Source organism: Triticum urartu, chromosome 1A, assembly GCF_056163025.1.
Source record: "Triticum urartu cultivar PI428250 chromosome 1A, HENAU_Tu73, whole genome shotgun sequence".
Lineage (NCBI taxonomy): Eukaryota > Viridiplantae > Streptophyta > Magnoliopsida > Poales > Poaceae > Triticum > Triticum urartu.
The window spans coordinates 17072671-17085764 of record NC_141873.1 but is presented as its reverse complement, the minus strand read 5'-3'; the positions used below and the strand labels follow the sequence as shown (position 1 = coordinate 17085764).

General features: G+C 44.5%; 1 protein-coding gene across 1 annotated transcript; it reads right to left on the bottom strand.

Moving 5' to 3' along the window:
• Positions 1-3275: 3275 nt before the first annotated feature.
• On the bottom strand, positions 3276-6065 carry LOC125537273 (glycosyltransferase BC10). The gene is made up of 2 exons (XM_048700585.2): positions 5476-6065; positions 3276-4132 (listed from the first exon to the last, which is right to left on the bottom strand). Exons 1-2 carry the CDS (start codon positions 6025-6027, stop codon positions 3500-3502), a joined length of 1185 nt encoding a protein of 394 aa, XP_048556542.1. The 5' UTR covers positions 6028-6065; the 3' UTR covers positions 3276-3499.
• Positions 6066-13094: the final 7029 nt, after the last annotated feature.

The following is a 13094-nucleotide window of genomic DNA, read 5'->3' as shown; positions in this document are numbered from 1 at the left end:
ATGATGGCAAGTATCACCATTAAGAAAGCTTGACTTGTCGTTAAGATGTTTTCCGACAAGTTCAAGGAGTTGACTACGATGAGACTTTCTCACTCGTAGCGATGCTAAGAGTCTGTTGGAATTATATTAGCAATTACTGCATTATTTGTGAAATCTTGCAGATAGGATGCCAAAAACCATTGTTTCCTCGACGATTTTTGAGGAAAGGTTGTATGTGATACAACCGGAAGGTTTTGTCAATCCTGAAAGATGCTAACAAGTATGCCAAGCTCCAGCAATCCTTCTAAGGACTGGAGTAAGCATCTCGGAGTTGGAATGTATGCTTTGATAAGATGATCAAAGTTTTGGGTGTATACAATGTTTATGAGAAACTTGTATTTCCAAAGAAGTGAGTGGGAGCACTATAGAATTTTTGATAAATATATGTTGTTGACATATTGTTGATCAGAAATGACGTAGAATATCTGGAAAGCATATAGGGTTATTTGGAAAGTGTTTTTCAATGGAAAGCCTGGATTAAGCTACTTGAACATTGAGCATCAAGATCTATAAGGATAGATCAAAATTCTTAATGGTACTTTCAAATGAGCACATACCTTGACATGATCTTGAAGGTGTTCAAGATGGATCAGTCAAAGAAGGAGTTCTTGCCTGAGTTTTAAGGTATGAAGTTAAGACTTAAAGCTCGACCACGGCAGAAGAAAGAAGAAGGACGAAGGTAGGCATCTTTGGGCCCACTCGGAAGGACATCATCATAATGTGCACAATGTGATCAAGGAGTTGATCACGGGATGATGTGTTACGGAACGAGTAAAGAGACTTGCCGGTAACGAGATTGAACAAGGTATCGGGATACCGACGATCGAATCTCGGGCAAGTATCGTACCGATAGATAAAGGGAATTGTATACGGGATTGATTAAGTCCTTGACATCGTGGTTCATCCGATGAGATCATCGTGGAGCATGTGGGAGCCAACATGGGTATCCAAATCCCGCTGTTGGTTATTGACCGGAGAACGTCTCGGTCATGTCTGCATGGTTCCCGAACCCGTAGGGTATACACACTTAAGGTTCGATGATGCTAGGGTTATAAAGGAAGTTTGTATGTGGTTACCGAATGTTGTTCGGAGTCCCGGATGAGATCCCGGACGTCACGAGGAGTTCCGGAATGGTCCGGAGGTAAAGATTTATATATAGGAAGTTCTGTTTTGGTCACCGGAAAAGTTTCGGGTTTTATCGGTAACGTACCGGGACCACCGGGAGGGTCCCGGGGGTCCACCAAGTGGGGCCACAAGCCCCGGAGGGATGCATGGGCCCAGTGTGGGAGGGGACCAGCCCCAAGTGGGCTGGTGCACCCCCCCCCCACCAAGGCCCAAGGCGCAAGGAAGAGGGTAAGGGGGCAAACCCTAGGGCAGATGGGCCCTAAGGCCCATACCTGGTGCGCCTCCCGCTCCCCTCCCCTTGGCCGCCCCACCAGATGGGATCTGGGCTGGCCGCCGCCCCTAGGGTGGAACCCTAGGTGGGGCACAGCCCCCTCCCTCTCCCCTATATATAGTTGAGGTCTTTGGGGCTGCCAACATATGAGTTCTTGACCTCTCCCTGGCGCAGCCCTACCTCTCTTTCTCCTCATATCTCATGGTGCTTGGCGAAGCCTTGCTGGATCACCATGCTCCTCCACCACCACCACGCCATTGTGCTGCTGCTGGATGGAGTCTTCCTCAACCTCTCCCTCTCTCCTTGCTGGATCAAGGCATGTGAGACGTCACCGGGCTGTACGTGTGTTGAACACAGAGGTGCCGTCCGTTCGGCACTAGGATCATCGGTGATTTGGATCACGACGAGTACGAGTCCATCAACCCCGTTCTCTTGAACGCTTCCGCTTAGCGATCTACAAGGGTATGTAGATGCACTCTCCTTCCCTCGTTGCTGGTTTCTTCATAGATGGATCTTGGTGACACGTAGGAAAATTTTAAATTTCTGCTACGTTCCCCAACAGTAAAAGTGGTCCAACCCGTAAAATTTTTAAGGGCCACCACAAAAGCACACCCGAAACCCTTATCTTTGGAGGTTGGATGGCCGAATCTAGGGGGCCCCGTATACCGGTCAAACCACGTCGGAGCAAACACGCCGCCGCGGAGTTTGCCGGAATCCGCCCTAAACTCGCCGGAATTCATCACCGCACATCAGAAAAGGCCGCTAGACGCCGGTTCGAATTGGACGAGCTCGACATCGTCGTGGCCTCCCATGACCTCAGCCTGGCCGTCGGAATCCTCCCGACGCGGCAGGCAAAGTGGCACGTCTCGCCTGGCAATAGAGCAAGGCGCGGACGATGGAGGCGACGGGGCGTGGCCGACAAGGCTGGGCGTGGACGACAGAGGCGACGAGGCGTGGCCGGCGAGGCTAGGCGCCGCCGGCGCGGTGATGGGGCACGACTGATGGGCGATGGGGCGCGGCCGACGGGCGACGGGGCATGGCCTGCGGGCTACGGGACGCGGCCGACGGGATTGGGCACGGCCGGCGTGGCCGGCGCGGCCGGCTGGAGGACGGGGCGGCAGAGGCCGGACCGGAGGAAGGAGTTCTTTACTCCAGATTTACAGTTTCTTTTACAGTATCTGTTCGGCCGCGCTAGTTTTCGACCCGCAAACGCGATTTTCATGAAACTGCAAACGCGTTTTGCGCGGGGTCTGCTAGAGTTGCTCTAACTGCATCTTTTTGTGGCAGAGTCCGAACGAGGGCGACAACATACTTCCATCTAGTCTATCTTTTAATATACTGGGTGTGTAACCAAATAGAAAAAGAGATTGTGCAGGAACAATAACCTACCCTTCTATTTGCAATCCATCTGTAATAGAGGGGTTGATTGCACCATACCCCATACTTCCATCTAGTCTATCTTTTAATATACTGGGTGTGTAACCAAATAGAAAAAGAGACTGTGCATGAACAATAACCTACCCTTCTATTTGCAATCCATCTGTAGGGTTGATTGCACCATACCCCCCCCCCCCCCCCCCGCCCCACACACACATATTTTGTGCTCCCTCCGTTCTAAAATATAAGGTGTATTAGTTTTTTCAAAAGTCAACATGCACGTTTTGAGAAAATATGTATTTTTCAATTTTTATTTATTTTGTATTGTAGATATCACGGTGCATTTATTCTATAATCTTGATCAAAATACATAATATTGACTAGCATGAAAACTAATGCACTTTTTATTTTGGAACGGAGGGTGTATCATTTATTTCATTTTTTCAAGGAGAACAGATGAAAATATTCTGAGTCTTTATGTTTATTCCATAGACTATGTCTTGGACCTCGGGTCTACTTGGCATATAGCCACATGCTTCAACAGATTTAAAAGTACGCTCGTATCTTTGCAGTTTCTGTTATACAATTTTATCATCTACTTGTACAATGAATCCCACGCTGATTCACCAACAAAAAAAATCACAGAGCGATATTAAATTTGGGAATCTATATTTTCATTACTTGCTCTCACCCAAATCGCATGACTCTGGGCGCCAGCCTGAGTAGCTCCAGCAACGCGCCCGATGGGAACTTCCTCGCAAAGAGGTAGCAAAGCGATGTGGTCCCGCCACCGTCGCTGCAGTTCCCATGGTTCCTCATCCCCTGAAGCAGGTCGACACTTACGTCATTGTAGCTATCAGGATGAGGCCCCCTTGTCCACTGTGTAAACGTGAGTGTACGGTTTGCATTCCCATGCCACTTTGAGGCGGCGATAAATGTCGGCAGGTAGTGCTCGTCCATGATGCAGGGGCCATTGCAGTGGCGTTGGAAAACCGGGAAGTAGGTCACGTCGCCGATGACCTCAAGCGCAAGACCCCGATCGGTCGCGAACCACTGGGAGCCCTTGCGCCAATTAGCGAGCGTGACGGTGGGCGCCATGGCCGGTCTATAGCGGCCACGAGAACGCTGCGTGTCGAAGAGGTCGACGAAGGAGGTAGCACCAGCGGAATGCGTGAGGTAGGAGTAGACCGTGGTGAAGTTGTAGAGAGGGGCACATGTCTCAGACAGTAGGACGAAGTGTTGGTTTGTGGCATCGAGGAGAGCATTTGCGAGGAGACGACGCTCGGCCTCGACTATGCTAGACTTCCCCCAACGAGCTTCCTGTAGATCGCAATCAGCAATTAAACTGCATCCTTTTGTACCCATATAGATTTGGAAAATGCTTCACTGTAGATGGGTGCACCTACACTGCTATCTAACACAACGTTGTCTTTTTTATTTGTCGAAATAAATACAATGCATAAATTGAATATTTGCAGATCAACATTTCATTCCACCTAAAATATATGAAAAAATAATTCTTGTGCAACATAAATACAAAAAAAGGTATAGCCAATCCGAGAAAAATCTCATTTTATATGTTTATGCTGCATGAAAAAATGTGAGTTATTAAAGATCTTTATTCAAAGCTGGACAACATCGGTAGGGTATGCACCTAAACCAGGGTTTAGAAAGTCCACTTTCAAAACACTAAAGTGTTTGAATGGATCTAACTTAGATCATCCTCTACACGCACTCTTAGTCATTTCTTCTCCGTGGTGATGGCTACATAGATCGATCATGGCCACCGGCGTGTTCTGCTCCACATCGAGGACTTCTCGGCCGCTTCTTATACAAACTCCTGGGTTTAAACAAGTTTGCTCCGCTGAGACGAGGCCTAGAGCGGCAACAAGCTTTGCTCCTCGCACGTCGTTGTTGGATGCAGGAGGAAGAAAACATCAGCACCCCCAAGGATTTGGATGTATTTTTCATTTTCTGTAAGAGTGTTTTTATAAGGGTTTGTACTATTTAAAATATATGGTCTTTGCCTTTTCGTAACAAAAAACTGGGAGCATCCTCCTGTTTACTTACAAATTAATGTCTCAGTAAACCAGAAATATTAGCGGCATTAAAGTTTCAGTTAATAAAAAGGCTGCATAAAAGATGCGATTGAACCTGTGCGTACATACGTAGTACATCCCATCACTACTGGAATCGACAATTTTGCTGAGTTCCCAAACGAAACATGGACATTAAACTTCTTGGGTCAACAAAACATTAGAGTTATAATGTGTGAAAAGTAAATTAGATATTTTTTTGGTCCCGCATAAATAAATAAAAATATTTTTTTTATTAAGCTAGTATTATTTAAAGTATTAATGGTGCACACAAAAATCTGAAAGTTTTTTAATAACAGATTGCACATCTATAGTTTTGTTGATGTGGAAAGTTTTGAAGTCCATATGCTTTCACTTTTGAGGGAAACGAAAAAGGAAAACTTCCATGTAATATACTGTGGTTATTTCGTAGAAAGAGCAATGACGTGTTGGATGGTATAGATAAGGGTGCACTTAGGGACGGAGAAAATTACAAAAAGCTCCTAGCTCGCAAGCTAACAAGGGTTCTGTAGCTCACCTTGCAGATAGTGTAGCTAGGCGATGGGTGTAGATAGGCAGATATCTCACCTTGCTGGGAACACGGCGGCCGTAGAAGACCGACCCCTTCTCCGGCGAGCCCAGGTATGTTGGGTCAGGGTGCACGTACACCGAGAACAGTGCAGTGTGCCCATGGAAGAACCTCTCCCACAGCGGCGCCAGTGGCAGCTCACCACGCACGAGGAACATGAACGCCACCTTAGGCGCGGGAGGCACCAGCGAGCTGATCCCTTTGATCCTCGGAGCCATGGACGCCCGCAGCAGCAGTTCATTGTCCGTCATATTGTGCAGCATCACAATGCGCTCGCTTTCGTTGCCACCACCACTGACACGCTCTTTGCCATTGCCGTCACCGAGCTGCTGTGGCAGAGGCGGCCGCAGCACCAGTGCCGGGGGTGCAGAAGTAGGTGCCGCAGAGAGGTCAGCGGAGGCAAGCCAGATCACGGTACCGGTGGTGGGGAGTAGTGACTGGAGGAGGAAGGTGGACGCCATGCCGAGCATGAAAGCTACAGAGAAGAGGAGGAACCGGGAGAGGATGCCCCACGGTTTCACCATGGCCGATCTCAGCTGCGGCTTCCCCATGGTTTCGATCTCTAGCTGATTGGTGATGAACTCTAACTACCGAGTTAAGTAAGTACAGTAGCATGCAGCTTGGCTTGAGCTAGCTACTTAATTAGCTAGGCAAGGGTTGACCCTGTCACTGCTTCTACTTTTTCACTTGCACGTCACTGACTTTGTGTTGATCGATGCATGCATATACATATATATTGACGTGCTACTACATAGGCTTGTCCATGCGTAGGCTTGAATCAATCGGAGGGTACGTGGGGTGGGGGTGTTGAATATGGGGAATGTATGGTTAGCAGACACTGGACGCCCTGAAATCCAGCAACCATTTTGGTCTTCTCTCTGGTCGCATTCTCAAACGGCTTCTTTGCTATCGATCGACGACTTTTACAAGTGGAGTACATAAGAAATATGAGCCAAAATCGAAGCAACACCTAGCAAAAAGAGCGCCCAAGGCCAACAGGGCATTGCCCCTTGTTTGAATGCACATATCATACTCACCCGCCCAAGCATCACGCCCGTGGATTTTCTTTTATTTAGTTCAGACTGTTTTGCAAGTATGGCCAGTAGTTTTGTACATGTAGCTCAATCATGCGGGCATGACAATATGCCTCTTTGACATGCGTACACATCACATTCGTCCATAAGCGTTTCTCGTGAGAAGCCTTAACTGCATGGAGCGATCAGTCATTAATTAGCACCAGTAGACTGCCCGTGCGTTGCCACAGGCGAACAAATGAATTTGTAATCAATGCTCACGTTCCTCCCACAAACGAGCACATTACATGCAATGTTCAACCACAACTCAAATGCAGACATATTTCGCTCTTTTTTTTGCTGAACTTGCCGTCCATCACCTTCTCTGTCTATACAACATTCATCCTCTCATTCTATCAACTTGTCAGTTGTTCTATGGTCTAGAATAGTACAAAAAGAACCCAACCATGTCACCTTCTTCCTGGTCTATTCCTAATCCAAGGCGTCCAGCATCGACGGAGGGCATGCGGAGGTGTGTCTCCGGTGGATCTCGCAGTATTTGGTCGGCAGGTTGGATCCTTCTAATCTAAACTTCTCTCCATCGGCGGCGGTTGCTATTGTGGTGTGTTGGTCCTATGGGGCTTAGCACGACGACTTTTCAATTGTCTACTACACCAAGTTGTGATCAGCTCCGGCGAGGGAGGGGCGATGACTGTGGCGCGTCTTCGGCTTGCTTCAGTGCTTGTCGTCGTCGCTAGGTGCTCTACGAATCTGGATGTAATTTTTATTATTTCTGATGTTTGCTGTACTGTTTTGATTGACGCTGGATAAATTGGAAGTTTCTCATAAAAATATAAACAAAATCGAGCTGAATGCCCTTTCGTTGCCATGGAACAACAAACTGATCTATGGGACCATATTCAAAATATCAAAATTATTGTGACCATTTTCTAAATTGATCTTCTAGAGACAAATTTATGTACTCAAGATACATACATTTGCAAGTGTTTTTTATTGCTAACACCAACGTTGAGCTAAAATAGACCTAGCATAAAATCTGAGATTGCCATATAGCACAAGAAAGGGACACGGCGTTTTGGCTCTATGGTGCATCCACCCGAGGTGAACAGTAAGTTCATTTAAAATAATAAAAAATTCAAAAAGTTCCGATTATTTTATGATGCTAGATGCTCATGTCTGTGAAGTCCGTGCAAATGTCGTGGAGTTTGGAACATCAAAACATTATTGTTTCAGTTAACAACTCATTTCTCAGCACGGAAATATGATGTGAGATCAAGCAGTAAAAACATGAAGTCAGACCGCATGCTTGGACCAGGTTGTTCTGCATTACATATGTGTATAACTCATTACAGACAAAAATTTCAATCCACCAGAAAGTTTTAGTCTAACCAGAATGTGCTAAGCAATCACCCCCTCAATTTTTGGGAGCCGGATCCTCTAATTTAGAGAAGGGAAGTCACCGTGTTACAGTGCTCGTTTAGTGTAAAATGAAGAAGGAATGTTACAGACTATTAGCAGGTTATTTACTTTTGGTAATTACTGTAGATATAAAAAATCCAAAATTAATTTTATCTCACCATCAACTTGTTTGTATGTAGTTACTATGAATGTGCATAGTAGATCAATAATTTAAAAATTAATTTAAGTTATTTTAGCCTTAATTGTATGGATTAACAGAAGGAAAGTTAGGGTATTGTACCTTCTCTAACATCCCTTGTGTATGTGTATGTTAGAGGATCCAGTTCCCAATTTTAGTACCTGAACATATGCCAACGCATCCGGGTAAATACTCGTGCCATCACCTCCACAAAACTGTGTGAGTTGCAACATTGATTAGTTTCATATGCGCATCATAAACAAAATGGTGATGTTGGTTAAAGAGCGAGAGTAGCTATATCCGGTGCAGCTCCACGAACTGTTCGAGTCCTCGTCGGCATCTACCACATCCGGAACGTCAATAGGCACATGTCTGGGAAGCCGGTGTACACCATCCGGCTCATGTCGCTAACGTGGCGGAGATGAGGACTCGGACATGAGGTGGTGCAGCAACGGGAACGGTCCCTAGCCTCTGGTGGTGGAGGTGTGGTCCCCATGCATTGCAATGGGGCATACATGTTTTGATGGTTTGATATTGATCGTGTCTAATATATGCATTTGTGATCCTCATGCCGATTAGTCGGCATTGTTGACTTTTGCCGTTAAGTCGGTCTTCTTCTTGTACATGGGATAAATTATACACTTCTTTAGTGATCATCATTGATCATTCTTGGTTACTATGTATATGTACACTATGGAATGTCGGGATAGCTTGAATTTTTTAAGACACTGCCAACAAATATGATCCCTTAATTTTGTGTGATTCTGATGCTTGTTCCAACATCAATGTTTTTGGGCATTCTAAGAATCCAAATTCGTTATATGTGATAAAGTTTCATTAAAAAAATCAGGTCATGTATCATGTATGGCATGCCGATCCAAGATTACCAATACCCAATCCATGTATAGGAATCACCTTTTCTTCTACAACTAATTGATAGTCATTTTAATTCTGAAACCAATGTATACATTTATTTCCTTCACCTTTTCAGCATTCAACATGACATGTTGGTAGCAGCATGATATGATTCTTAATTCCAGAAAATAAATCATGAAGTTTTGTTCACTCGAGAATAAAACAACCTCCATAGGATCATAACAAAGCTAAATGTCTCCCAGCCTCCCCTATACCAATTAGAATATATGCATCACAGTATGGTACATAATATATATTTGGGAGTTACTAATTGCAGGTGGCTGGAATAACCCTTCCATGGAAGTAAACCATATATACCCCAGTCAAGAGAATTTCAAATTAAAATATTGTAGTTTCCAAGCCCAGCGAGAATACCTTCCATTCATGTCCATTCTTATAGAGAAACCTTTGAGTTATACATTGATTTGCCCATGAAAATGATATGTTTCAGTGGCAACAGGAAGAGAAATTCAGAGAGCTACCACCCTATCAAGAGTTAAACCAATTACGTACATACAGAGGAGACTCAGGTCAGACTTGCAAAAGCAGAAGCATTTTCGGTGCCAGCAATCTGTTTCGACTATAGTGAAATTGGCAATAAAAATTAGTTTCGACATTAAGTGTACACAATGCAATTTACATCCAGTTCAGTGGAAGGAGTAACATATATAGAATGAACTTTATATAAAGATAAGGAGGCACCATATTTTCTTGATTCCTGCTGCGACAAACAAAATTTCAGCTCGAGCTAAGTAAGATGCATATTCTCGGGAAAGATGAACTGACCAAATGCAAGCTAAGGGCTCTTTCAAGCTTTATATCTTGAGACAGATTGGTGCAGAAATAGCTATTTGTGTGCAACAGAGCGAAGTTCTTTAAGAAGTCAACAAAATGAGTAGGAAACTAAATAAAAAGAAACATTAGCATCGTTCAATAAGAAATGTTGATTCTGCACTTGCATTAGCAACATAATGATTTAAGTGTGTAGGGAAGGAAAAAACTCTTTTCTTCTGTCTATATACAGTCCCAAAGATTATACCTTAGAAGTCCTAGCTGATGTAACTGCACAAAAAAAATGAAATCTACTGTATCACACTCATCAAGGTAATCGTCCGTCCATCGCAATGGGAGCATGAATACTCTAACGATTTAACATCAGTTGTGTCAAACATACTTTAGTCTGCATGCACAACAATCGATTTGTTAAGAAAACATTATTGCCTTGATCAGTAATTGGTAAGAAAAAATACGTTTAGATGTGTCACTGCAAACTCACATACCAACTGCCACACACACAGGTGTGCTCGCCCACCCACCCACCCACGCGCACCAGTGCACACACGCGTGCGCGCCCACCCACCCACACACGCATCAGTAATTTTTTAACAGTGTCCAAGGATTTGATCATTTGGTCATGCCAATAAGCCTGCGTCCTCTTGTCTAAAACGATCTTTGCAAAAATCAAATTATTATAGAACATAAGAGATATGACACTTATTAAGTTCAATATAGACTGAACTGCTAAGCAAGAAAAAAAAACTAAAGTTCAAATCCTAACTCTTTCAGTAACCTAGGCCTCCTTTAGTTTGTAGGAATTTTGCAGGAATCACATAGGACAGCATTTGTATAGGAAAACTTCCTTTAGAGCCCTTTGGTTGTAGGAATAGAATCCTATCTATGTGGGGGAATTCTTCCTATCCTCCACATTTCATAGGAAAATAAATATTAGCCTAGAAACAATGAAAAAAAATCCTATGATGTGAACCAAAGGTACTCCCTCCATTTTTATATACAAGGCCGCTATGGAATATAGATTTTGCATCTATACAAGGCCACCAACAGTAATCGAGGCAAAATTAATGATATTTTCTCGTACTAGCAACCTGTTTAATAGTTGCCTGCATGTAGTCATAATGACAGTCAGCTACTTCCTCCACTCAGTTTTCTTGCATGCATGTGGGGTATTAATGATCCTAGTAAACGAAAAGAAAGGCTGACTTTCAAAGCAGACATTAAATTTTATATTGGTACCTGTAATTTGAGTTTGTGGCCTTGTATATAAAAATGCAGGGAGTATCTTCTTTTCTATTGCTATTCATAGGATTTCAGATACATGTCTTCTCATTTCCTATGACTTTCTTATTCCTGTGACTTTCCTATCCTATGAACAAAAGGGGGCCTTAGTTGTTTCTTGCGTTGAAATTACTATATACTGATCATTGTAATATCAAGTGGTTAATATGATGCAGTGTATGTTGTTGTTTTCCCAGGAATGACAGGAGCTACAAAGAAAGAAAAGGAAAAACTATAGCCTAAGTGATTAATCGTGAAAGATCTGACCTAAAAGCTCGTGAGTAAGTTGGTCCAACCAACGATTAAGAAAGTTCACCAATTTTGTTGTCAATAAACTAAGAAAAGATCAAACAATTTGAAGGAAAAAATGATCCCAAAGATAGAACTCCGGATGTCCAAGCACCAAGAATCAGAAACAAGATTGCATAATGGAGTGAGATATGATTACATGGCCGATGTCGAGACGAGCGGCCAGAGCTTGTAGAGCTGATGGTGCTTGTGTGGGGGCGGGACGACACCAAGGAGTCCACCGTCACTTCGAAGCTTCGCATCCGCCGCAGCCGTCGATCAAGAAGGTCGAGCCCTCGCGTTGGGAGTGGGACTTGCATCCGGCTGCCTCACGTCATTTGTTGTTCAATACCAACATGTGCAACTCGGATCCACTGTCGCCGCTGCAACAGCAGCAACTGCAGGCATAGGACAAGCCACATGTCGTCGGCGGATTCCCTTTAGGCCTGCACATCATGCCTCCCTTTGGACGCCATGGCAGTAGCACCTTGTGCTCGTCGGCTTCCTCCCGTGGAACCCCCACCAGGGCAGGATTCCCGATAAACAGCAGCCACACCGAGGACGAGCGAGACCACGCCCTGCGGAGGCATCCGTGGGGATCCGCGATAGCTGCGGCGGGCGTCCGTCGGGATCCACGAGGGCTGCGGCGGCGTCCCGGGGGTGGGAGGAGTTATGGAATGTTTTTTTCCATTATTTGTAAAAGGATAAAACTAGTGGGAGAGGTAGTGGAAGGTGGAACGGAAAAAACCGAACTCGAAAAAACCGGTGTAGCAGACTACCAACTCCTCTATTAGGAGTAGAGATATGCAGTTCTTAGTACATCACTAGTGGTTGGGGCTCCCACTGCGGGCCGCTTGCAAGGAAGCTATCACTAGTGCACAACCGGGCAATAGCACCGGTTCGTAAGGCCCTTTAGTGCCGGTTCCATAACCGGCACTAAAGTGTGGGCACTAAACCCCCCCCCCTTTAGTACCGGTTCAGCACAAACCGGTGCTAAAGGGCAACCACGTGGCACGAGCCAGCTCCGGGGGCCGGGAGCCCTTTAGTACTGGTTGGTAACACCAACCGGTACTAAAATGTTTGGGGGGGTTTTGGTTTTATGATTTCTTTTTCATTTAATTTTGTGTTTTCCATTTTAATTCTTTTTCGTTTGTTGGTATTTTACGATACTACACATTGTACACGTTATGCATATATATATATATATAGAATTTCTAGTAGAACCAATCATATATATATCATCAATGTCTCACAAACCACCATATTAATTCACACATACACACATGTATAGCTATATGCAATTTCTCCTACATATGCATGTTGCCTTCGGAGCCAGTGGCATTAGCCTAATTGGTGCCTTCGGAGCACGATGACAATTGGAAGTGGTTCATGACCTGGTCGATGGGGGCGGTAGCGGGTAATAGTATTCAGATCAATATGCATGTGTATTAGTTGTGTGACTAGATATCAATAATGGTGTAAAAATTGTGAATAGTGTTCTGACAAGCGTACCCATTTCTATCTTTGAGATCTGCTCTTTTCGGACGCCATCATGCGAATGTTCTCGCAAACGCAGAATGCACACAGATTAGTCCCCTGCGCCTGCTTCAAGGCCTTTATTACGAGAATGGAATTTAATTTGATCAGATAATAATTAATCAAGCATGATAATTAAAGAGATGGCAGCTAGCTAGCTAGCTAGTACTACTTA

Bases quoted from the DNA above. Each gene is read 5' to 3' on its own strand.
- LOC125537273 (XM_048700585.2), bottom strand. From the start codon at position 6,027: ATGGGGAAGCCGCAGCTGAGATCGGCCATGGTGAAACCGTGGGGCATC. The intron at 4,133-5,475 runs GTGAGATATCTG...TGCGATCTACAG, and splicing joins GCCGCCGTGTTCCCAGCAAG to GAAGCTCGTTGGGGGAAGTC.